The sequence below is a fragment of the Narcine bancroftii genome, chromosome 5, assembly GCF_036971445.1.
Source record: "Narcine bancroftii isolate sNarBan1 chromosome 5, sNarBan1.hap1, whole genome shotgun sequence".
NCBI classification, from domain to species: domain Eukaryota; kingdom Metazoa; phylum Chordata; class Chondrichthyes; order Torpediniformes; family Narcinidae; genus Narcine; species Narcine bancroftii.
The window spans coordinates 12331112-12358764 of NC_091473.1; the positions used below are offsets into that span (position 1 = coordinate 12331112).

At 42.2% G+C, this 27653-nt stretch overlaps 1 protein-coding gene across 4 annotated transcripts in view; it reads left to right on the plus strand.

Moving 5' to 3' along the window:
• dnah1 (dynein, axonemal, heavy chain 1) overlaps window positions 1-27653 on the plus strand; it is a 431328-nt gene that overhangs the window by 295054 nt on the left and 108621 nt on the right. For all 4 annotated transcript variants that reach the window (XM_069936771.1, XM_069936773.1, XM_069936772.1 and 1 more), the window contains 6 exons: window positions 1483-1674; window positions 3461-3592; window positions 12969-13094; window positions 15250-15369; window positions 19542-19691; window positions 22302-22462. In XM_069936771.1, coding sequence (XP_069792872.1) covers window positions 1483-1674; window positions 3461-3592; window positions 12969-13094; window positions 15250-15369; window positions 19542-19691; window positions 22302-22462 — 881 coding nt within the window. The remainder of the gene's footprint in view (window positions 1-1482; window positions 1675-3460; window positions 3593-12968; window positions 13095-15249; window positions 15370-19541; window positions 19692-22301; window positions 22463-27653) is intronic.

A 27653-nucleotide genomic window follows, 5' to 3' on the forward strand; every position in this document is an offset into this window, starting at 1 on the left:
GGGAAATGAATCAAAGGGTTCTGCCCTTCCCTCCCGGAGGGTCTCACACTGTTTTGAATCAAAGTCTCCTCCCTCTCTTGTCAATTGAGGTGGTAATCTAGTACTTTGTGAACGGGTCATCATACCACCCCTACTTTCTTCTCCTTTCTTTAGCTGTTGGGGAGGAGGGGAAGGTGAAGAAGGGTAGAGCATAGGAGAGAGGGGAAAGATAGGAGCCGGCATAGGAGGAGCATAAGGTGGAGGAAGGGAATGTAACACATCCCATCCTTGTGTTTCAGGGAGAAAAGGTTCCTTATCCTTCTTGTCCTTACATTCCTTTTCATTCAAAACCCAATTGATCAACCGATCCACTTCTCTGCTCTCAATATTATCTCATTGATTTTGATAGAGCCAGATGTTCAATGCCTGACACATCCCGTCCTCATTGGATCCGAACTTTGGCCAATATACCGAATTCCCTTTTATCGGGTTTTTAACCCATTCCAAACAGCAATACCTGACCATGGTCTGTTTGTCTTTCCCGCGGGTTTTCCCCGCACCCCAATCAGATAACGTTAATCCTAACGGACTTTGCTTAGTTATCTGATCATCCCGTCCTTCCTTAGGTCTATTTCCCTTGCTACTCACACCTCCCATACTAACAGGTAAGTAAAATTCCTCTTACCGGGATCCAGTAGCTATTCCTAGCGCGCTTCCTTAACGTCCTCCCGTCGTTTGTTCTCAATGCCTCTTCTCGGATATCACTCACTTCATCCACTGACCAGTCACCCGTCGTCCGTGAGTCCAGCTGAATCAGCCAGGGTGCACCTACCCTCGTCGTCAGGCACTCTGTCAGTGGAGGGAGTGGGATCCCGGACAATCCCCCATTTGTGAGAAACAGAAGTACCTTCACAGAATTTGCTTGAGACAAAAATTGAGAACAAAGAACATTTATTATACAACAATGCAAAGTTGGGTGCTTCCCCTTACCCTGGGAATACACACACATACTGGGACTCACCCAACTTTTATACAGTTAATTTCAGTGTAGAGGTACCCTCCCCCCACCCCACCCCCCCCCCCCCCAACATTCTTCTGCCTCCTGGATAAGTTTGGCATTAGGCAATCCTGTCTGCCTACGTGCTGTTTCTGTGAACTTGGAGGACCAGGGGGTATCCTGTCTGTGTCCATCATGTCATTATCCTTATTCACCTGCCTTTGTCCTTATTCACACCTTACCAACCCTCAGGGCTTACTAACTTGCTAATTCTGTCTAAGGCTTACTAATTACATATGTGGAATTTGCTGACTCTCTCTAAGGCGGCTAGAAGACCCTTATCTTATTCAGACTAACTTTACTTCCTACATTATCTACCCTTATCCTACTCATACTGGCTTTATTCATCTCTCATATTTTCATATTAGTTTTACTCATCTCTCACAACAGTGTGTGTGTAATATTGATTTATATTGAATCAATTGATTTACTCTTTATAAATACAGCAAGCCCTCCATGAAGCTCAGGAAGATCTGGCTGTGACTCAAAAGATCTTAGAAGAAGCAAAGAGCCGCCTGGAAGAAGTGGAACTTGGGATAATTGCTCTTGAATCTAAATACAAAGAATGTTTAGCAAAGAAGGTTGAGCTTGAAAATAAATGTGAGCAATGCGAACAAAGGCTAATCAGAGCTGACAAGGTAAAAGCACATTGTTCTATATCTCTCCAACTTTTTGTGTGAGGCAGACTTCCCTGGCTGAACTGTGGCTCGTGAGCCACACACAACTCTTTGACATAAATGTGCAGCTCGTGGAGGTATTTTGCCTGTGTTGTGTTAGTGGGCATCATGTGGCCACGTTGCATGCAGTTGAATTAGTAGAGTGTAAGTGTGATCCAGAACGTCCTCCCATCCAAGCTCCCGAAGCCCCAACTACCTGCTCATCCGAGTTCCAGACACCCCGAATACTCGCCCATCCAAGCTCCTGACACCCCCGACTGCTCACCCATCTGAGCCTCTGAACCCTCGGCTGCCCATCCATCCAAACTCCTGATATCCTTCCATTTCAAGCTCACAATGCCCTTGATGCCTGCCCATCTGAGGCACCAGCTGGCCCGAGCTCCCAATGCCCTGTCTGCCTTCCCATCCGAGACCCTGACACCCTGACCTCCCATCCATCTGAGCTCCTGATACCCTAATCTCCCACACATCTGAGCTTCCAATGCCCCTACTGCCTGTCCATCCAAGCCCCTGATGCCCCAACTGCCCTCCCATTTGAGCTCCTGATGCTCTTGACCGTCCATCAATCCAAAACCCCAGTTGTCCATTCGTCTGAGCTCCTGATGTCCTGATCGCCCTCGCATCCAATCTCCTGATCCCTGACTGCCCTCCTATCTGAGCTCTCAACACACTGACTACCCTCCCATCCAAGATCCTGATACCCTAACTGACTGGCCTCCCATCCGACCTCCCAATGCACCAACTTGCCTCCCATTCAAGTCCAGTCACCTTTGACTGCCCGCCCATCCAAACTTCTATGCCATCCCATCTGAGCTCCTGACGCCCTTGAACGCACATCCATCTGAGGCTCCAACCACCCTCCCATCCGATCTTCAGATGCCCTGACCGCTTTACCATTAAGCTCCTAATGCCCCAGCCACCCATCTATCCGAGCTCTTGATGCCCTCCCACCTGAGTTCCCAACACTCTTGACCACCTGACCATCTGTTTATCTAAGCTCCCGATGCCCCATTTGCCCTCCCATCTGAGCTCTTGACGCCCTGATTTTCCACCAATCTGAGCTCCTGATGCCCCAACCACCTGCCCATCAAGCTCATAACACTATGACTGCCCTCCCATCGAAGCTCCTGATGCCTTTGACTGCCCAACGGCCCAAACAACGCAGGTATTTAGCGTGATCTAAAGCAGAATTACCCTCTAATTTTTAACTAAAAATTGGTCCACAAATTTGACTGTTACACGCATAAATACAGCATGTGTACATTTTGATTATTGAAACTAAATACAAAGTAGTTTAAAAACTTCATACATTAATAAAGGTTATGATGTACATAAATTTCATAATATTTATGTACAATTTTTGTAACAATGTAAATGTAAGAGTTAAAATGTGTGTGTAATATTTTTTCATGAATGTAGGTCTCAACATCTGAAGTTTATTATATGTGGCTTTTACTTTAACCAGGTTTGGCCACCCTTGCTCTAGAACTTCATCAACCAGAGCTCAGTTTCCTTTATCACACCTATTTACTTCCCCATACCTCAATCTCAGCTCTGTTTCACCAAAGAAACTTCCATCCATCCATCAAAACGGTCAAAGAAGTTCCTGCCATGTTTTACTTTCTTTAATATTATAACTAAAGCAAAACTGTCAGTTTTTATTCTAATATCCACTCTATTTACAAAGACAAGTAGAAGAAATTAAGTCTTAAATTATTGGGATTTCTACATTTTTATTTATTCATAGCTATTAACTGGACTGTCTGATGAGAAAATTCGCTGGCAAGAAACTGTTCAGAATCTGGACCACATGATCAAAAATGTCGCAGGGGATGTGCTCATTGCAGGAGGGTACGTGGCTTATTTAGGTCCTTTCACGGTGAGTAATACAAACCCCCTTAGTTAACTTAGACAGAACTTGTAATTTATTCAGTGAACAGCAAAGATCCTTTGAGTCATTTCAACCCAGCACATTGGATCAGGCACTTCCTTTCAACATTGTAACTTCCAGAGGCTAGAAATTGGAGCAATGGCCCCATTTTTTAATATATAAATTGTGCACTAGAGTTGTTATTCAACATCTTAACAGACCAATAATTTCCTGTAGATTTCTTGCCACCACAAAACAAGATAAGGCACTTCCTAGAACTATTTTAAGCCAGCACATTGCTCCAGGCTTCATGCATGGGCCCAATGATGCCATTAAGTAACTGCCACTGTTTCATTTTACTCTCTATTCAACTTACAAAAGGCAGCTCCAGGAAATTAATTATTTTATGTTAGAGGTTTCAGCAAAAAAAATGTTTCTTCGTAGCTAGTAAACTATGATGCACCTTATAGTCATTTCTTGTTGGAGCAGGAGGGCAAAACCTCCCAGCTTTGATGAATTCGAACCTCAGTTAGGAAGGAGTGCATCAGTCTACTTAATTGCCTAGTTTGTCATTTAAAGAGTACTATGTTGATACTGAGATACCTGACAGCACAACTTTGGAACTCACTGCCAGTTGATCAAACACCTTCTAAATTCTTCAGAATATCCCAGAACTGACAGTGAATGGTTCTGCAGCTGGGAGCTTCCAAAAAACTAATTCCTCATGCTTAGTAATAACGCTTCATATTCCTTTCCTTCAGATATGGTCATGACAACAATTATGAATCTAACACATGCAGGGAAAGATTTTCAAGATGGAAATCAACATCTTAATTCTATTGAATTTTGAACAACATGGTAGCAATGGCATATCTTGCAACCATTGGGTACACAGCAATGAACTTCGATCTTTAGGGGGAAGCCATCACTTCAATCAAGATTAACCGCAAGCATGTTCATTATGTTCAATAACACTGGAAACTTTTGTAGATAATAGGGGAAAGAACTTGAAATTCCTGTGTGTCAACATTTCTGAAGATCTAACCTGGGGGTTTCAAATTGATGCAATCATGAAGAAGGCTTGTAAGCAGCTATACTTCATTAGGAGTTTGAGGAGATTTGGTATGTCACCAAAGACTGTTGCAAATTTCCACAGGTGTACTGTGGAGAGCATTCTGACTGGTTGCATCACTTGTCTGGAATGGGGGTGCCATTGCACAGGACAGGAAGAGGTAACAGAGAGTTGTGAACTCGGCCAGCGCCATCATGGGCATTAGCTTTCACTCCCCATTAAGGACATCTACAAGAGCCAGTGACTCAAGAAAGCAGCTTCTGTCATCAAGGACTCTCACCACTTAGGCCACACCCTCTTCCCCCTGCTACCATCAGGAAGGAGGTGCAGGAGCCTGAAACAAACACCCAATGATACAAAACCAACTTCTTCTCCTCTGCTATCAGATGTCTGAATGGACAATGAACCACAGACACTACCTCACCTTTTCTCTTCTTTAGCACTAATTTATTTATTTTTAATAATGCAATTTACAGGAATTTTTGCATCTGTGAATCTGCTGCAAAACAATGAATTTAATGATGTGTTCATGGCAATAAATTCTGATTCTGACAAGGTATGCAATAATACCAGCATATCCATACCATTTGCATAAAATGAGAGTATATTTTAGGAGTACAATGGTGTTCATAGTTATTTTCAAAAAGAGAAAACAGCACAATATAAATGGAAAGAAAAATATTTTCATCAACTTCAAGCTTGGGCTTTTATTGATTTCAGGCTTATAAAAGTATTTTGAAGTTTAACATTATGTGGCAGAGCCCCCAGTGTTGGGCAGTCTGGTTGATGGAAGACTGCTCCCTTTCACTTAAAGTCCACATGGATGTCCTTAACCCAGCAGAACCTCTTGAATGAAGGAGTGGCCTGGAATTCTGGTCTCTGGCACATGAGTGAGCCGACTGCCTGGGAGACACTCATGGTAGATGAATTGCTGGCCTCATGAGGGAAGGATGCCATCATTGTGCCAAGCTAGCACACACCAGGTGTCCTCTCACTGGTACAATAATTAGATGTCACCCAGGGCATTGCACCATTTTTTCAATCTCTAGATTCTGAGCTGAGCCAGTGAACTGTCATTGAGACACGTGTCCATTTCTTGCTGTCCTCATTTGGTTCACTGTGAAGAATAACATCTAACTACTCAATGATGGACATTGATCTGCTTTCTGGTACAATCTCACAGTTCCCCTGGGGAGCTTATACCTACACCAGGATCAGAGTGAGCAAATGGAGAGAGAGAGTGTGTAAAATTACAATGCTATCATCTGTGCATTCACTAGAGCTCTATAACCTTCTCCAGAGAGGACTGGTACCAAGTCCTGCCAAGGAAATCCTGTTAGCCCTCAGAGAGGAGATTGTGGTATTTTAGCTTTGCTGATTCCCTTGGGCAAGCATTAGATGGGCCACTCTGAAATCCACATCATCTCCAGTATTCAATGAAACAAGCCAAGCAATGCACTCAACATATATCCATAGTAGCCTTTTTTTGAATACTTTATTTAAAAAATTTCAGTTACAATATAAATACTCCCATTCCACCCCCACCAAATCCCCCCCTCCTCCCTCCCCCCCCCCCCCCGATAGACCCCAAAACAGGAAAAAGAATGGAGATTTAAACAATTAAGCAAAGTTATACATTAAATTGCCATGGATCGAAGCCTTACCATCACAGCAGGCACCAGGGAATTCAACATTTTAAACCCCATATAGTCCAAATAAGGGCTCCATATTTTAGAAAAAAAAGATAATTGTCTCGTAAATTATGCATTATTTTTTTCCATTGGAATGCATGACCTCAACTCCATATGCCATCTCTGTAATTCTAAGTCAATCTCATCTTTCCAAGTAATAGCTTCACATTTCCATGCTACAGACACTGTTAATCTTAAAAACACAATCTGATACTTAGTCAATCTCAAAACTAAACTCAACTTTTTAACATTACCCAATAAAAACAATGTTTGATTCATAGGTAACTGAATCTTTAACACCTTCTCTAACAGTTCCTTCAGTTGTGTCCAAAAAACCTTAACTTTATCACAACCAAGTCGAATGTATAAACGTGCCTGCATCTTTAGAACATCGAAAACATAAATCTGAAGAAATCAAATTGTATCTCTTTAATATCTGAAGAGTTAGATATAATTGATGTTAAAAAAATTATAATGAACCAACCTATACCTAACATTAATAATCTTCATCATACTATCCTTACATATAGATCTCCAATCATCTTGCTCAATTACAATACCCAAATCACTTTCCCATTTTAATCTCAATTTATGGATATCTAACTTAGGCATCTTATTTTGCAATAATTTATACATTTCAGAAATAATTTTTTTAACAGCTTTCGTAAGTAAAATTTCAAAATTCGACCATCTTGGTAATCTTATAGTATATCCAAAATTATCCAATAAAAAGGCTTTAACTTGATAATAAGCAAAAAGAGTATTATTTGGAATTTCATATTTCTCCTTCATTCTTTGAAATGAAATACAGTATCCATAGTAGCCTTGTCAAAAAAGCATCACTCCCATGACTTGTGGCGCGCTGAGGGAGCAGCAAACAAGCACAAAACTCAAAAGACTGTACAACAGGCTTTATTCCAGTAAAAGTCTGAATACCAGTTCAAGCCTTAGTGGCTCCCTGTGTGACTGGCTCAGGAGGGGTCAGCTCAGGCCACCAAGGACTGCATGGACTACGAACCTGCAATTGCCATCCTGAAGAGTATATACAAGCCCCTGACAATCATGGTCTATGCCTGGTTAGCTGCTCAACATCAGGTCCCAGCAGCCAGATGAGATGACAGATGCCTATCTGGGGGACCCTGCGTGAGCTAGCCCACCTGGGCCTGGATGAGACCGGGGTGACCAAAGAGGAATTGGAGCGACTGATCCGGAATGCCTGCGTGTGAGGGCTGTGCTCGAGGAGTGCCTGACAGAAGCTGCTAGAGGAAAACATTGCCTCACTTAGCAGGACAATGGAGGTAGACTGCTCCCTGGAGGTTCCAACTTTAAATTTAAAATCACTGATAAGGTTTGAAACTACTTTCCAAAATTTTTCTAAGCTAGGCCAGGTCCAAAACATATGAATTAAGGAAGCATAGTTCGGTGGGCCGCCACTGTGGAAATCGAGCCAGCACATTCCATGACACGCACAATAGTAAACAGCAGCATAACACACTGTAAACGTCCCTTAACACAGGAAACCAGCACGGTTGAAAGCTAGAGCAGTATAAGACCAGCAGCTCTAAAATGCCACTGGCCAAGTTGCCCAGTAACTAGCTGGGGAAGAAGGCTATTCACCTGCAAGAATGTTCCCACTGTTAGGTCTGCTTTGTTCATGAATGAGTGAGACAAACACCAGGCTGAGTCGAAATCAGGGTTCTTTGTTCTTTATTACCGGATTGTAACACTTGCGACCAACCATGTTAGTCGGAGAATGCATTCTGCCGTTATCAGCAAAATGGTGATTTTTTTATACCCTTGGATATGTGCTTAGAACATCATCATATCATTACTTGTCCAATGACTAAAACTGTTGCTATCCTTTCCCTGCTAGCTTCCTGCCTCTCAATCCATCAATGTCTCTCTTATCTTGTAAGTACAAGGATGCATTCACATCTTGTTACAGCCCTGTACATTCCCATCTCATGATGTTTTACCTAACAGGAGTACAAGGACACCTCCCCTTCTTGTTACAGCCTTGTACAGGGTAACTCCCTACACATTCCCATCTCATGATGTTTTACCTTACACCACCCGCTATTGTTATTTATGCGGCTGATGTCAGCCAATCAAACAAATGGTGGGAACTCCAACTGTATAAAAGGAGCCTTTCTAGCCTCAATAAATCTCAAATCTTAACCTCCCACACTGCAAGTGTGTGTGTTTCTTTGTAGCAGTTGGCGACAAGAGAACATTTTTGAAAGTTTTTGATTTGTGGGTGCCCTGATTAAGCCCAATGCCTATTTAGCTCACCAAAAAATGGCAAAGACCAATTTCTCGACATACGTCTTGTAATACTGGATTTTGCTGCCATTCATTATGCACAGTCCATACAACAGGGACTCTCAATTATACAATGCCATTCTTTAAATTCACACAATGATTGCAATAAAGTAAGAATGTATATTGGGACTGAAAGGGGTATAACATTTTTGTCATAATGCAGAATTTTTTTCTCTTAGAAACGAGGTTGTTTAAATTGACGTACTGATAGATTGGAAACACAGAGGTGATACACCACCAAGGCTTTGAGGTCATATGGTAGCCCACAGTTTAAGTCTTAACTTCTTATTCAGATTGACCTTGCTGTGACCATATTGCAATTGATTCTTTTTATAATATTTTATTTATCATTTTAAATATATTTAACAATCAACAACTGTACAAAATACAAAACATCAAGAGAACCCATCTCTCCACCACCCTCCCCCATATGTCCAATTAAACAGGGGGAAAAAAACCCAGAAAAATCCCATTGCCAGTGCATACAGTAAAACATATCGAGACATGATAATACCACAATGTTAAAATCTTTACAGAGGTCTGCTGGCTCGTCAGTAGTAGTGAGATACCTATATATTTTAAATAGGGTTGCCAGATTTTTAGGAAGGTGTAATATCCCTTCCTAAGACTGAGTATGACCTTTTGAAATGTTCATTTCTGAAGACTAGCAATCAATGAGAAGATGGGAGTCAGATTTCCATGTTATTGCTATTGTGACAAGCCCAGAGGACTCCAAACAAACCAGCAGCAACAGAAATCCACCAAGATAATGGTTATTTAAACAAAGACCATTTTAATTTTCTTCCCACATAATAATTAGATCAATATTTAACTTATTACTATTAACTTAACTTAACCTCCCCCTTCTAATTCTAAGTGCATGTCATGTGCATGTGTTCAGAAAAGTTCTTTGTTTCACTGTCCAGTCATTCACTTTTCACTTCTCCAAGTTCATTGGTATTAGGCAATTTTCATACTGTGCACAGAATTTAACATTTATGATCTTCACCAGGCTCTGGTGCTTTAACTTAAACTGTTACCGCAAAGGAAGGTCTTTGTTGGTTTCAGAGAGAGATAGTTGTTGTTCGTTGGACACACATACAAACTGATTTCCTTCAATCAGCCACTTCAATGTCTTGCTGAAGAAACTTGCCCCCTTGTGAGTTTTTCCAAAAAATGCCTCTTCTTCCAGGTTATCACAGAGAGTTCTTCTTTTTCTCCTATTTGAAGAGAAACACATTAACCAGCCACTTCCTCTTGTAATTGACTACAAGGGTTTAGAATAGGCTGAACTCAGAACTCAAAACCCCATCTTCAAATGGGTCATAGCAGTTTCCAACACAAACTCCTGCTGTAAACCGTCTCTCCAAAGAGAATAGTGTAGCGTGTTGTGCACGAGTGCAGCGAAAAGACTGACAGCAGGCTGTGAGCTCGTTTAGCACTGGTTTCTTTGAAGTTCACACTGCAGCCTTTAAGGCTGTCTTATCCCCTCCACTCATGTTCCAGAACCTACCTTACGCTGATGTAAGCACACACATGCTCTTCCGGTCTGCACCGGAAGAGAAGGACCAATGACGCCATCTTTACCATAGTTGCCCTGCTGACCGTGCATGACAAGTGGGGCCAGTTCACCACTACAATCATGTGCGTCAGCACAATAGCATGTTTACAAATCACATGACCCCACTTAGAACAGCAAACTTCAACCAGACTTGGATTGCTGGCACCTGCAAAAGATTAATCAGTTTCTGAGCCTGGTCATTTGTTCCTTTAAAGATAATAGTCCATTTCAATTCCACAACATCAGTTCAATATAACTCCTACTTGTGAAGTCTTCATAGGCATTCTTCAAAGTCACTGTAGACATGTAGTCTCTGCTTAGGCATAGGTCTTGCATTTCAAATGAGATGTCTTTTGTGAAATGTTACTGAGATGTCTGTTTGTGAAGTGTACCTAAACTAATACCTAAACTAAGCCCCCACAATCTATACCTTTTTAAAATATATTTTAACATAATTTTATTAATTCATTCTGTAACACTATTCATTTTCTGGCTACACAAGGCAATTTCTGTGAAATTAATTTGAAATTTAGTTAGTGATCTACTGACATTTGAAAAATTCCCCAGAGAACAAAACTCTGGGTCTACTGGGAAGGTGACTCCTGTGATCCTAGTTAGGATATCACACAGGTCATACCAGAAGGGTCTCTCCTTCGTGCAGAGCCAGGTGGAGTGTAAGAAGGAACCAACCTCTATCCCACATCTAAAGCACATCTCTAATAATTCAGGTTTATATTGGTGTAATTTCTGTGGGGCGAGGTACAGCTGATGGAGAAACTTATAGTGGACCAATCTATAACTGGCCTTGATAGCAGCCAATAAACTTCTCTGACATAGTCTGACCAGAGTTGTTCATCAATTGTTATGCTGAAATCTGACTCCCATCTCACTCAAGATTTATGCAAACCTGGCTTTGGGCTCTCACTCATCAATAAAAAGTGCATTCTAAAAATAGATTTACATACACTTCCTTCATGGAGCAGTTTCTCCATTTCAGTGAGTCCTGGTAAAGTCATTTTAGGGCCCAAATTGCCCCTAAGGAAGCATCTTAACTAGAGGTAACAAAAGAAGATCTTGTTGGTCAAGATGTATTTCTTCTTCAACTGTTCAAATAACATGAGAAGTCCTTTTTCATAGCAATCTTCGAGGTGGTGTATCCCATTATGGAACCAGGCTTCCAGAATTTTGTTGTTCAAAGCCATGGATATAAGTTAATTTTGTCTTAAAGGAGTTTTCAGTGATAATCCTCTTCAGTCCAAACCCTACACAGGTCTCACATCATATTCTAACCAAGTGTTTTAAAATGGGATTGTCTGTCCTTTTGGCTATAATTCTGGAATTTCATTTATAAATAAAATCATTGTACACCTTCTATTTTAGGGAGTGCAATCCAATTTGTACCCAGGAGGGAGCCATCATCCCCCTCAAAAAATGAAGAAATAAATCTCATTTGGATCTGGTTTTTTGAAACTAGGCAATTGTATGCCTCCTAATCTATAATCCCATGTTAATTTTTCCATGGGTTCTCTGGGTACTTTACAGTTCCATATAAACTACCCAACATGCTTATTTAAGGTTTTAAAAAAGGTTTGAGGTAGTGGAATGGGCAAGGACTGGAAAAGGTACTGCAATTTCTTCATCTTTACACAGTTGACTCTGACAATTAGAGTGATGGGCAAGTTCAATTTTACTAAGTAGTGGGAGGTAATTAAGTTTGTATAAATTCTCCACCATAATCCACCATTACACCAAGGTATTTAATACCACCCAAGGGCCATTTGAATGGACTTGTTTACTGGTGCTCAATGTAATCAAAATTTGTTAATGGTTTGATTTCACTTTTTTCCCAGTTTACCTTGTATCCTGACACCTCACTGAAAACTTTTAATAAGGTCTGTAATTTACTAATGGAATTAACCAGATCCATTAAGTACAGGAATACATCATCTGCCATTAGATTGATTTTGTGATTTGTCTGACCCACTATAAAGTCTTTTATATCCAAGTCTTGTCGAATTGTTTCTGCTAAGGGTCCAATAGCCAAGCAAAATGTCCTGGAGATAAGGGACAATCCTGTCAACTCAACCTGTTCAAAGGGAACACTGTCGAGATCTGTCCATTAGTGGTGACCCTGGCTTTGGGTCTGTAATATAGAGTTTTAACCCAGTTAATAAACAGCTGCCCAAACCTGAGCTTGCCAAGACTCTAAATAAATATGGCCATTCCACCCTGTCAAAGGCTTTCTCAGCATCTAGAGCCACCATGACACTAGATTCAGCCTTGGACTTTGGACTGTGGATAATAGTGAAGATCCTAACAAGCATTTCAGAATAAATCTACTCTTGTCTGGAAGTATTGGCCAAGCCTGTTAGCCAAGGCCTTAGAAATCAATTTGTAATCTGAGTTTAGTAATGAAATGGGCCGAATTGAGGAGCATTTTAATGGGTCCTTTTTTTCTTACAGATCGCAGTAATTATGGTAGTAGAAACTCATTCAGGAAGAGTTAGGGATTTAGACACTAAATTAATTACATCCATGATGAGGGGTATAAGTAAGTCCTTAAATTCATTATAAAATGCTGGTGGGAAGCCATCCTCCCCTGGTGATTTATTGGACTGAAGTGAGCCTAAGACTTTTTCATTTTCTTTTGAAGTAAAGGGGAGGTCCAAATTTGTTTGATCTTCTTGGTCAAGTTTGGGCAGTTCAACAGTCATCAATCTTCTGCAATTGATTCTTTAGGGAGAATATCGTGTCGCAATGAATAATGAATGGCTGAAAAAGCTTCTTGCACTTGGTGTCCCACACACCAAAGAATGTTCTCTGACTTCAACACTAGGAGAACCTGTGAACATAAGGACCTGGCAGGTAGGTTCAACACTCTAGTTTTGTCACAGTTTGATTAGTTGGAAGTCAGAGAGCTAGCTTGTTGAAGTTAGCAAATTAAAGCAGGTAAATTAAGGAAAGCATTCTAATCTGCACACTTTGCCTGGACTTTTAACAGGAAGCAATGATAGGATATGCCATTCATTGAATGTAAAAGGCTTGAGGATGGCAGCACTCTAGTTCAGCCTTTCTTAACGGGAGCCATATGCTCCCTCTACCCCTCCCCCCCCACACAACTCCCTCCGGGAGCCACACAGCATATTTAAGGGGGGGGCCACAGATGGAAATCATAAAATATTTTTCATGATTTTTATGTAGTCGGTAGGAGAGAATTTCAGAAGAAACCAACTCAGCTTGACTGCTTCATGGGGAAGGGGACACATAAATTTTGAGCAAAGTCCTTGGGAGTTATAGCTAAAAAAAGGTTGAGAATGGCTGATCCAGCTTGTAATCAAAGAGGCAGCAATATGCTTGAACTCTGAAAGACAAGCCTTTTAATTTTGTCAGAGGAAGACATTTGGGGCCATTGGATAGTAAAATGAAATGGATAAACTCAACAGCCCTTTCAAACTTTACAATTGAAGTCAGTAGAATTTAAAATGGGTTAATTCTCCCTCCTGGATTGCTTTGAGTGTTGAAGTACACGTTGATCCCATCTATTATGTGGGGAATAGCTCTTCTGCCACTCAGTGGCATGCTGGTGGAGGATCTGTTGATATCGTTCCCTGTGGCTTTACAGCAGTTGGATGCCTCTACAGCTACTACAATCAGATTCACAATGAATGTCAATGTCACAACATATCCTTCACTTTCAAAGAGTGGGAAATTATGTGAATTTTTGACTGACCCTCTGAGGCTGGATCGGATCATTTGTTGAGGAATGAAGTCTTAAGTCAAGGATGGAGTAATCATCAAGGATTTCTTCACAGTGTTCCTTCTTGCAGCCACTAACTGATACTCTTTCCTGGTTTTCGGCTCTCCTTGTGGTTCTTCAGATGTTTCAGCAAGAGGTTTTGTGTTCTGGTACAAACTCACAATGTTAAATTCATCACACACATTGCTTTTAACAGGAAGCTGTGATAAGATATGCCATTTACTGAATGTGAGAGGTTTAAGAGTGGCAGCACTCTACCTCAGCCATTCTTAACAGGGGCCATATGTCATCCCCCCGTCCCTCAGGGGGCCACATTGCACACACTCATTTAGACAATTGCAATGATTTTGTCAAGGGGTTTCTACAGAATTATTTTCTATATAATGGGCTGAATCTCAACTCCTAAAAGCAAATGGTTTAAAGTCAGGTGAAAGACTAAATTACCATCATCTTGATAGGGAACCAGCAGTGCCTTGAACTTGCCTACTTCTAATTTTGGCATGAAGAGAAATGAGGTCAAGTACCTGCTCCCTTTATATTACAGCTTAAGTTCTGTAATTATCAATCTCTTTTCATTTTAATAACCATTCTGTTTATAAATCAGCCTCAGGAAATCATGCAGTCCCTGGAATGTAGGAAGGGCTATATACTTAAATTAAATGGGTGGCACAACAAGTAGAGCTTCTGCTTCAAAGCCTAGAGGAACAGGTTCAATCCTAACATGAGGTGCTCTCAATGTGGAGTTTGCATGTTCTACCTTTATATGTGTGTTGGGTCCTCCAGGTGCTCCCATTTCCTCCCACATCCCAAAGATGTCTGGGTTGGTAGGTCAATTGTCCACACCTAAAATGTATAGGTGAGTGGTAGGATCTGAGGGAGTTGATGGGAATGAATAAAAGAAAATGGATTTATGTAGAATTATAGTACTTGGGCCAAAGGCATGTTTCCATGCTATATGTCTCTGCAACACTTTGCCTGGAACTTGTAGTCAGGTTTCTCTATGAAGAATGAGGAGATGGGATACATAAATAGAGCATAACATAAGCAGGAGGCCAGATTTCAGAGGAGGGATTAGAGTTTTGGGTTGTGAAACAAAAATGTATACTCTCCATCTGTTTTGATTTGCTTTATCTTCTATGCCCCTCTGCATGAAAAAGGTATCTGCTTCTTTCACTCATGAATGTCCTGTCTTAGCATTATTGAATGTTATATCCTTTTGTTTTAAATTAAGCACAACCTGTTAATAAATATTGTGTTTCACAGATTGCAGGGCTTCCCAAAGACGCACTATCAGTTGAGAATGGAATAATCGCACAGTATACACAACGATGGCCATTATTTATTGATCCACAAGGTCAAGCAAATAAATGGATCAAAAGTTTGGTAAGAATAATCTGTACAACCATGGAAAATTAACAGGTAATGGGAATCTTGGTTTTCAAGTGATATTGAGGATCTGGTTAGGAAGAAGACAGAAGTGAATAGAAAGTATTCTATTTACACAAAGTAAATGAGTTATTTATAAAAATGCAAGAAAAAACGAAAGAAATCATGAAGGCTAAAAAAAGACATGAAGATGATTTGGCAGACAATATGAAGAAAAATCTTAATGGTTTCTTCAAGTATATTAAGAGCAAAAGGAAAACAAGGGACAATATTGGTCCCCTTGAAGATCAGAGTGGTTGGCTTTATATGGAGTCAAAAGGGATGAGGAGATTTTAAATGGGATTTTTGCATCTGTATTTACTCAAGAAATTGGCACAGAGTCAAGGGAAGTTAGGAAAACAAGCAGTGAGGTCATGGAACGAATGCAGATTAAAGAAGATGAGGTGCTTGCTGACTTAAATCAAATAGGATGGATAAATCCCCAGGGCCTGACAAGATATTCCATCAGATTTTGAGGGAAGTTAGTGTAGAAATTGTAGGGTCTCCTGAAGAAATGTTTGAAATGTCCTTAGCTACAGGTATGGTGCTGGAGGATTGGTGAGTAGCTCATGTTGTTCCATTGTTTAAAAAAAGACTCCAAAAGTAATCCTGGAAATTATAAGCCAATGAGCCTGATATCAGTAGTAGGTAAATTATTGGAAGGTGTTCTAAGAGATTGGATATACTGTATGTATTTGGATAGGCAGGGATTGATTAAGGATAGTCAGCATGGCTTTGAGCATGGTAGGTTCAATAGAATTTTTTTCAAGGAGGTTACCAGGAAAGTTGCTGAATGATGTAGATGCCACCTATGTGGACTTCAGTAAGGCTTTTGACAAGGGAAGTTAGTCTGGAAGGTTCAGTTGCTTGGTATTCATGGAGAGGTAGTAAACTGGATTCAACATTGGCTATACAGGAGAAGCCAGTGAGTGATGATAGATAATTATTTATCAGACTGGAGGCCTGTGAATAGTGGTGTACCTCAAGAATTGGTGTTGTTTTGTCATCTATATCAATGATCTATATGATAATGTGGTAAATTGGTTCAACAAGTTTGCAGATGACACAAAGATTGGAGGTGTAGTGGACAGTGAGGAAGGTTTACAAAACTTGCAGAGGGATCTGGACCAGCTGGAAAACTGGTCTGAAAAATGGCAGATGGAACTTAATGCAGACAAGTGTGTGGTGTTGCATTTTGGAAGGACAAACCAAGAAAGGACATAGACGGTAATTGGTAGGGCACTGAGGAGTGTGGTAGAGCAGAGGGATCAAGGAATAGAGGGAATAGAGATTCATAATTCCCTAAATGTGGTGTTACAGGTAAATAGGGTCATAAAGAGAGCTTTTGGCACATTGGCCTTCATAAATCAAAGTACTGAGAATAGGAGTTGGGATGTAATTGTAAAGTAGTATAAGACATTGGTAAGGGCAGATTTGGAGTACTGTGTGCAGGTTTAGTCACCTAACTACAGGAAAAATATCAATAAAATTGAAAGAGCGCAAAGATTTACTAGTATGCTGCCTGGACTTCAGGAAATGAGTATCAGGCAGAAGTTAAACAGGTTAGGACTTTATTCGCTGGAACATAGAAAAATGAGGGGATATTTGATAGAAGTATTTAAAATTATGAGGTAATAGACAGAGTAAATGTAGGTAGGGTTTTTCCACTGAAGTGAGATATAAGCCAGAGGACATGGGTCAAGGGTGAAAAGAGAAAAATTTAGAGGGAATATTGGAGGAACATCTTCATGCAGAGAGTGTGGGAGTGTGGAATGAACTGCCAGCTGAAGTGGTGAATGTGGGCTCAATTTTAATATTTAAGAAGAATTTGGACAGGAACATGAATGGGATAGGTATGGAAGGCTCTGAACTGAGTATGTCAGTGGGACTAGGCAGAAAAATAGTTGGACACAGACCAGAAGAACCGAAGGGCCTAATTTGGTACTGTAATATTCTATGGATCTAATATGCAGTGACGCTGAGTCAGATATTTGAGCTTGAAATGCTTAAAGGTGAGACAAATAATATTTTTGATTTAATTTGTGGATATGCAATCTAATATGTAGAATTAATGCTTTCCTTGTGATGACACAAAATCACACGACAACCTCTGTTTTTTGTTGATTCTATATAGTTTATAAAAACTGACTTGGGTTTTCTGTAGCTATGGAAACATTCATCACCTCTCCTTCTCATGACTGGTTTCCACCAATCACTGCTGGAAATGATTGAAGCCATCTATTATTAATATTTGGTGTCTGCATTAATAAACAAATGGATGGCATATTTAGTGATGTAAACTAACACTTAACTATACAAAAGCAAAATATAGCTAGGTGCTGAAAATCTGAAATTAAAAACAGGAACTGGGAAAAATACTTAGCAGGCCAGGCAGCAATTATGGGGAGTAAACAGTAAGGTTTTGGGTGTATGGCCTTGCATATCTTGCACAGTATCGAGTGAAACACAAAAGTCTGCAGATGCTGTGATTGTACCAAAAACACAAAAATGCTGGAGGAACTCAGCAGGCCTCACACCATCCATAAGAGTTCAACACAAATAACCAACATTTCAGGCCTGAGCTCTTCTGCAAGGTATAAATAAAAAGCAGACAGGTGCCTGAATAAAAGGGCTGGGAGAGAAGGGAAGAAAGTGCAGGGGTGGAGGACATGCTAACAGACAAAAGGTGATAATTGGACATGGATAGGACGACAGGAGAGGAAAGGTGAGAATTAATCAGGGGATGGGGTGGCTCTGTGAATTCAGAGCTGGAGGAAAGGAGAAATAAGGATTGAGGAAAAGGAGAGAGAATGGGCTGGGCTGGGGTGGGGGGGGGTGGGTGGTGGTGGTGTAATGGAAACCAGAGAAGTTGATGTAAATGCTATCTGCTTGGAGAGTGCTCCGCATGATCACATATGGGCAGTATCTCCAGGAGAATAGATCAGAAGACTGAGTACAATATTTCAGGTATACATTTAACCACACTACCTGCACAACTAAAACTTGCAGTGTATTGTAATGTTGACTATCTATTGCCTTTCATGGATGCTGCCTGACCTGCTGAGTTTCTCCAGCATTTTGTCTGTAGCTCCAGTTGTCCAGCATCTGCAGTCTCTCTTGTTTGCCAGTGGTACTGATCAAGCAATCTTTAATTGAGAGCTCAAATAATTCCATGGAAAGTTATGAAATGAATTTAATGAATTTCATAGGGACCCCAATTAAATTTTTGTGTTCTTGTAAAACTCAATGGTTCATTGGGATTTCTCAAAGAGTGGAACTTTCCACCCTAGTCTGATCAGCATAACTCTACTTTCACTGAATGCTGTGAGATGATGCCCTTAAATTAACAAAGTGAAAACAGTTGCTGAAACATCTGTTATAAATCAGATTGCCACAAACCTCAGTAGAGAATGATTTAGGACAACTAATATGAGCCAATAAATGCATTAACATCCAAATACAGTAATTAAATAAAAACTTGTTCCAATTAATATTCCAGCATACTTTTAACTCAATTTTAAAAATGTTACAGAGTAACAATAAATTTTCCAGAAAACCCAATCAGTTCAAAGGAAATATGGGAAGATGGCCCTAGTATGTAAAGTAAGAAAGAACCAGGGCTCAAGGGTGTTAAAGGGAGAGTAGGAATCAGCATCTGTGAGCCAGACGCCAAGCCATTGGGATTCCTGAACAAGTGACAGTGGATTATGGGAGATTTACTGTGGTTTTGCAGGAAATTCAGAATCAGATTTAAACTTTTGCAGCATTTCATTTATGTACTCCAACCAGACTGGTCCTTTCTGAAAATATTCCAGAATTTATTTATTACCACCCTTCAGGTTATCACATAACAAGTTCCATGCTGGATGACAATATATTGTCTGCCCTTAGAAAAGTGCTGCTTCACACAATATATTCTACCATACTACATCTGATCTCTCCAGTATTTTCCCTTTGTATGTACCCCTTGTAGCTCCAATCAGCATCTCAATAAAACAGGAAGACTACCACAAAGATCTAATTAATCACTGTGGCAACAATAGTCATGGTTAAATGTTGCTGTTACAGAACACACTTCCTACTGTGAAAACTAATCTAATCAGTTTGATTCATTTTCTTGTCCACTTCAGGAAAGAGAACAAGGATTAGATATCTTCAAGTTGTCCGACCGCGACTTCCTGCGGAGTCTGGAGAATGCCATTCGTTTTGGGAAGCCTTGTCTTTTGGAGAATGTGAGGGAGGAACTGGATCCAACCCTGGAGCCCATACTGTTGAAAATGGTACCAAAAAACAGTAAACACACTCACTGAAATATTCTGACTCTATGTCCTTTGCAAATGGGGCCTAATTCATAGATGCAGAATGTCAGGAAGTCATTCACAGCCACTACACATAATGAATGGAAAATCATGATCTATGCCCTGATGATGCAATGATTAGTTGGTTAAGTCACCAGATCACAAGCCCGGAGACCTGGGCTAATAGTTAAGAGGCAAATTCATATCCCACCATGCCAATGAACATTTTAAACACATTTAACAGTACACTATACAAGTCTTTGAATAAAACCTGGACAAAATTACCGGATGTCGTGAAACCTATCTGGAAAGGAAATGTGGAATCATTCAAGATTCAATTTATTGTCATTGAAATAAAACAGTGGCATATTACATGAAATTGCTTTTGCCTACTGTAAGGTAGACAGATTCGCAAGCAGCAGAAATTGCCTGAAGCGTCTCCTACAGTCAGAGAAAGAGAAGCAAAAGAGAGTCCTCCCAAAGTCACCTAGTGACTTCACCTCCTGCGCTTTCACAACTTCTGCAGCCACACAGAGTCCAGTACAAACCATTGGCAACCCAAGCTCCAGATCCAAATCTCTGACACAGTTAGGAACCTTTGGCACCCCTTTGCATCGCGGTTCTGATACCTGATACCCCTTCATCCAGTTTTGAGCCAGTCTCCAGCAATCCACAGCCTAGTCTCCCAACAGAAGTCTCCAGCAGCCACAGTCTCTGAGGGTTCCTCGCTTCGAGTCGCCAGCAACTGCCACATGCATTATTCTTTCAGTCGCAGAGCCCCCTCACTGGTCCACTGCCGGGGTCACTGTCCCTGTGGGTCATCTCTCTCCTTCTCTTTCTCAGACGGGGGATGATCTCCCTGTTTCCTGATCATCTACGCCAATCTTCTGCTCCCCTGGAATCTGCAACCTCCTCGTGGCCTGCTGCTGATCAGAAACGCCGCCATCGTGGCATTGCCTGATCTGGCCTTTATGCAAATCTAGACTAAGACCCACAATATGATTCATTGTTAAATGTCTTAGCAAGTCCTTTAGTTACATTAAATTCCTTTGGAGAAACAGGAAAAAGATACAATACAGGCACTGAATTCAGACATGTCAGAATTGCTCCCAGCTCAGTTGGGGACTGGGATTGAAAATGGGAGAGACAAACTATTCAGCCAATTTCCTGACATTGTTGTATTCTCAAAATTGTACTTTATAGGCAATGACCCTGATTCTCCTGTCATAATCCCTGGGTATATCCTGTCCTATCAGCTGAAAAGACTCTACAGAGCTGGAAATACTATTGGATACAGACAGGAGAGAGTCATCCTGGGTCCTCAACATTAGCTTAATATCCTTTAAAGTCTCATGACATGAGGCCAAAAATGGGCAAGGAATCTTGCCCCAATCACCACCTCCCTTCTGCTCTTCAGTGATTCTCCATGTTTAACACCACTTGGAAAAAGCAGTGAAAGTATCAAGGTCACAGAATGTACTCTGGTTGAGGCACTTCAAGATCCTTCACCAGGAGAGACAATAAACACTCTCATTGACTGAGCTGGTTGAGTGCTGATGGACATCTCTTCCTTTTATCTCTGCCAAACAGTCTGCAACAGGTAGTGAGTGAACCTACTCACCACCTGTTGCCAAACACTTATATTCTATTTGTGAATCTAAACTTGAGCTTCCTGAACCAAATCATTTAAACTCCCCCAGACATTTTGCCCACCCCACCCCCACCCCCATCGACGTGATCTACCAGGATAGTTATCAAAAGAGGGCGTGCAAAATCATTGAGGACCCCTTGCATCTCACACACAGCATCTTTCAGTTGCTCCCTTCAGGAAAGAGATCCAAGACTATCACAGCCAGCACCATCAGGCTGAGGAACAGCTTTTACCCATGGGCAGTGAAAATGCTGAACAACCAAACAAACTGCTCACATTAACCATCGAAGACGCTCCTATTCACAAAAAAATTATTTATTTATCTATTTATTTGTATATGTGAAGACTTGTCCTGCATATGTATTGTTTGTTTGGTTGTGTGTCTGCATGTTTTGCACTGAGATCCAGAGAACCCTGTTTCATTGGGTCATTCTTGTGCAATCAAATGACAATAAACTTGATTTGGATTGTCAGAGTGAGGTCAAGCATAAACTGAAGGAACAACACATCTTATGCCGTCTGGACAGCCTTAAACCTTGCAGCATGAGCATTGATTTTTCTAATTTTAGGAAACCCCCCACCTCCATCTGATTCCACTGTTTCGTTTCTTCTTTTCCAACTCCTGCACTTAATTTCTTTTTTCTCTTGCTTTTCTTCACCCCTTTTCTTAATGGTTCCCTCGCTACCTCTCTCTCCACTTCTCTCACCTTCTGTCCCATACTCTCATAACCCCAGTGCCCATCCTCAGTTTCTTTCCTCCTTTATATATGTAATTTAATCTTTTTTTAACCTTAGTCCTGATAAAGCGTTCTGACCTGAAATGTTGACTGACCATTCTACCCATGGATGCTGTCTGTCCTGCTGTCACCCAGCAATTCTTTGCTCAAAATTCAAGCCTCTGCAGCTCTTGTGTTTCTAAAGATTTTGTTTCTTTTTTACAGACCTATAAACAACAAGGAAGTACAGTCATAAAACTTGGAGATGGAGTTATCCCTTATCATGAAGATTTTAAAATGTACATCACAACCAAACTGCCCAATCCACATTACACTCCTGAGACATCAACAAAGGTCACTCTCATTAATTTCACACTATCTCCAAGGTAAGTGGGTACATAAATAAAAACTGAAAATCCAAACCTAAAATTTGAAATGCTGGATAAATAAATTTTAATACACAGACAAAGGAAGAGTCTTAGAGGATGGAAAGAAGGAACAATTAAATGAATGAGAATGCTAGGGGAACAAAGGGTCAGTCTTGAAGAGATGTTAGTGCAGGCGCTGAGGTGGGGAAGTAGGATTATTTGAGATTACTGGAAAGAAAATATTCTGAGTGTTGAAAAGCCGGTACCAATTACTTTACAATGATTGTTTTGAGTTGGGTTCAGAAATTAATAGTATGCCCAGTTGCGAAATGAGATTTTGTTTCCTAAACTTCAGTGGATCAGTTTAGGAAACTGAATATAGAGCAGTTTGAATGGGACAAAGAATTGAAGTGATAGATGACTGGGTCATAATTACACAAGTATCCATGCAGTTATCTATTCGGCATCTAGATTCCCCAGTGTGGAGCAAAGCAATCTGAAACTCTGCCTCCTGCAACAACGTGTTTGTGTGCCATATGTTTTGACAATGGGTTCCACATTAGAACAATTTGCTGCATCTTCTCGCCTTCCATTTTCTGCTGGTTTTCTTGAATCTACATCCAATTACCAGTTCTTCTGCCACACAAAATGGTTTCTATTCCTTTAATATTATAGATATTTCCTGATAACTGCATACTATCGTCCAAGGAGGTCATTAAGTGGTCGGGTCACAAATCATTTATTTATATTGTAGGACTAATACCATTGGAAAGGTTGGACAGACTGAGTTTGCATTTGCTGGAATTTAGAAGAAAGTGAGAGCATGTGCCTGAAGTGTACAAGATCCAGGACTTGGTGTCATTAATTTAAAATAAAAGGGTTCCCCTGTTTGACAGTGAAGAGGCAGTTTTGTTTCTCTCCATGGACCGTCATTTTTTAGTTCTCCCTTTCTCAGAGGATGATTAACACACAGGCTTTGAATGTTTGCAGAGGTAGATCGATTACCTGACAAAGGGCCCAAGTATGAAATATTGGTTACCCTTTACTTCCAATGGATACTGTGTGACCTGCTGAGTTTCTCCAGCCCATTTGTGTATTACATTAGTATAGTGAAACATGGTACTGCAAGCATGATCTCACTGAGCTGGGCAGGCTGGGCTGCCTTCTGTACCTGTAGCTTCTCCCCGTAAGATCCCTAATAAAGGCTGAGAACTCTAGTCTCCTTCCTCATACCTGCTTTGGATATGAGCCAAGGTTTTCTGATTAATAAAGCCTTTGACTACTTGCTTCGTGTCTGCGAGTGGACATTGATCGTGCCACAATTTATTAATCAGAATTTTAATTACCATGGACAAGGTGATTAGACTGGAAAAGCTGGAATCCGAACCAGAGGCCTCCATCAGGTCCAACTTGTGACTACATTGCTTGAAGGCCTACATGAAGCACCATGAGATCACAGCCGATGGTGATCGATATGACGTGCTCTTTGTGGCAGTGGGCCACTGAGTGAACCAAATAATCCATGACTGCAAAGGGTATGATGAGGCAATGGCCCTACTGCAACAACAATACGGAAACCCGATGAATGCTATGTTTGCTTGCTACCAACTGGACACCCAACGCCAGGGCCCTGGTGAGTCAGTCGATGATTTCATAAGGGCCATGCGGGAGCTGGGGTGAGCCTGTGGGTGCCAGGATGTGACTGCAGCGACCTACCAGGAGGAGCTCGTTCATGATGGGCTGGTCGTGTGCTTCCGCTCCCATCACATAAAGAAGCAACTCCTGGAGAAGGGCAACCAGTCCCTTCAGGAAGTCATGTAGATGGCCCGATCGCTGGAGACTGCCCAAAAGAACACAGAGGCCTACTCAGCCGGTCATGTGGCCACCAGGTGGGGAGAATGGATGACACCATCTTGGGACTTGGGGTCCCTGACTGCCGCTGCCACCACTGAGCACACAACTTGCAACTACTGTGGCCAAAGCAAACACCTGCGAAAGTACTGCCCAGCCCATAGCATGACCTGCTCAAACTGCCAGAGTAAAGGGCACTACACCAAGGTATGCCGCTCTAAATCTCTTGGGCCAACCCACTTCTGGTGTCATTTCCGGTAGCTGAGAATCGAACATCAGAACTGGCGCACGACGACATGGGGTGATGTCACATCCACCTCTCTTCCGGACTTCACCATGTGGTATCCATCGGGGTGGTCATCTTCGTGATATCCCAGGTGGCCATCTTGGCAGCAGCCATCCCAACGATATAGCAGCAGCAACTTGGATAGTGGCCTGATGTTGGCCTCCATCGTACTGGACCAGAGCAGACCACATCAGCTGGGGCGATCACTGATGGACATTGAGTGAAACAGCCACACCACAGACTGCCTGTTCAATACAGGAAGCACAGAGAGTTTCATACACCCGGGCACAGCCCAACATTATTCCCTGACTGTGTCCCCAGCGAAGTGCAAGGTAGCGCTAGCCTCTAAATCCCTCTCTGCGGAAATCTGTGGGAGATGCACCATGACCCTAACTGTGAGGGGTATGAAATATAAAATCTTCAAGCTGCTGGTGATGCCCCACCTCTGCACACCCATCATACTGGGGTTGGATTTCCAATTCCAGCTTAAAGGTGTGCTGATGCAGTTTGATGGGGACACCCCCAACCCACCATGGTCAGTTCCTGGAGGCCCTGCCTGTCCTCCAAAATAGGCCCAATTATATACTAAAACACCTGGCAGGGCATCTGATCTGCAGCTTAGCCACCCTCTGGGTCCCTCCTCCCCCTCTGTTCCAAAGCCTCACCCCAGTCTGCAAACCAGTCACCACTAAGAACAGGCAATATAGCCCTGGGGACAGGAATTCATAAAATCAGAAGTGGAGTGACTGCTGGGGGAGGGCAAAATAGAATCCAGTAACAGCCCCTGGAGTGTTCAAGTGGTGGAGTTGAAGAGTGGGGAGAAATAAAGGATGGTTATAAATTACAGCCAGACCATCAACAGGTTCACTTTATGAGACCTCTACCCTCTTCCTCAGTTGCCCAGTTCAGGTTCTTCTCCACCATTGACCTCAAGTCGGTATATCACCAAATTCCAATTTGCCCAAAACACCAGCTGTACACAACATTTGAGGCAAACAGTCACTTCTATCACTTCCTGTGGGTGTCAGTGTTCCAAAGAGAGACGAATTGCATGGTGGATGACAATAAACTAAAAGATACTGATCCCCCTTTGGATAATATCACTCTATGCAGAAGGAACACAACACGAACCTGCAGAGGTTTCTGGCCACCGCAAAATCCCTCAACCTCACATACAATAAGAAAAAGTGCATGTTTATCACCAAGCGGCTGGCAATCCTGGGGTATGTGGTGGAGCATGGTGTCATCACCCCTGACCCAGAGCACATGCACCTCCTTCTGGAACTACCTCTACCCTGAACCCCAAGGCTTTAAAAAGGTGCCTGGGGTTCTTCTTGTACTATGCCCGATGGATCCCCAACTATGCCGACAAGACCCAATCCCTGGTGAAAACCACTACCTTTCCCCCATCAGTGGAGGCCTGTAAGGCTTTCGAGGGCATCAAGGATGCAATTGCTGAGGTGGCAATGCATGCCGTTGATTAATCCATCCCATTCCAAGTGGAGAGTGTTGCCTCCAACTTTTCCCTGGCCACTACACTGAACCAAGTAGGCAGGCCAGTGGCATTTTTCTCCAGAATCCTCCAAAGCCCCAAACGCAGGCACTCTGCTAAGGAGAAGGAGGCACAGGCTATAGTGGAGGTCATGTGTCACTGGAGACACTATTTGGCCAGCACTATTTTGCCCTGATGACAGAGAGCTATCGCTTTCATGTTCAATAACAAATAGCGGGGGAATATTTAAAATGACAAGGTCATGAGGTGGAGAATTGAGCTGTCCACCTATAATTATGAGATCTTGTACCAGTCGGGCATGCTCAATGAGCCACCCGAAGACCTGTCCAGGGGAACCTGCACCAAGGTGCAAGTAGATCATCTCCAAGCCCTCTTCGATAGCCTCTGCCACCCCAGGGTCACATGGCTCTACCATTTTGTGAGGGCCCATAACCTCCCCTATTCAGTAGAGGAGGTCAGGGAACTGACTCACAATTGCTCGGTCTGCGCAGAAGGCAAGCCACACTTTTAGCAACTGGAGAGAGCCCAGCTAATCAAGGCCACTCGCCCCTTTGAACACCTCAGCATGGACTTCAAGGGGCCCCTCCCATCCACGAATTGGAACATCTACTTCCTGAATAGCATGGATAAGTACTCACGCTTCCCATTCGCCATCCCCTGCCCTGACATGACCACATCCACGGTCATTAAAGCACTCTGCACCATCTTCACCCTGTTTGGATACCCCGATTACATTCACACTAATTGGGGATCCTCATTCATAAATAAGGAGTTGTGGCAATACTTACTTTCCAAGAGCATAGCCATATGTAGAAACACCAGCTACAAACCCTACAGGAATGGGCAGGTGGAAAGAGAGAATGGCATGAAATGGAAGATAGTCCTTTTGGCCCTCAAGTCGAAAGGGATGCCCATCTCCCAGTGACAAGAGTTTCTTCCAGAAGCTCTGCACTGCAACTAACCCCACCCCACATGAGAAATTGTTCTCCTTCCCTAAGAGGTCAGAATTGGCCCCAGTGCCGATGCTTCTCCGGAAGCATGTTAAGTCCCACAATGCAGACGCACTGGACGAGGAAGTGCACCTCTTGCATGTGAACCCACATTATGCTCTGGTAAGGTACCCAGACAGACAGGACAACACTGTCCATCCAGGACCTGGCTCAAATTGGGGCCCCAGCATGAGGGGTGCACCCAGTAGCCCCTGTCAGCGACCAGTCGACCCCAGGGATCACCCTGACAGGCGACAAAGTGATCTCGCCACCACGCCTCCTCGAGCTGCCCCCATGGATCCTATACACATGGTCACAGTTCAGCCCTTCAACACTCAGCCTGACGAAGATGCCAACTTTCTGCAGGAACCGATGATACAGCCAGTACTGCGGCAACAGCAGCACCGGATAAAACCACCAGATCGGCTGAACCAGTGAAATGTTATGGACAACACAACCAGTGCTGATGGACATTGCCCCACATCACCCTGTCGGACGTCATTCAAAAAGGGAGGGATGAATGTGGTGGAATGCGATACTGCAGACATGACCTCACTGGGCTGGGCAGGC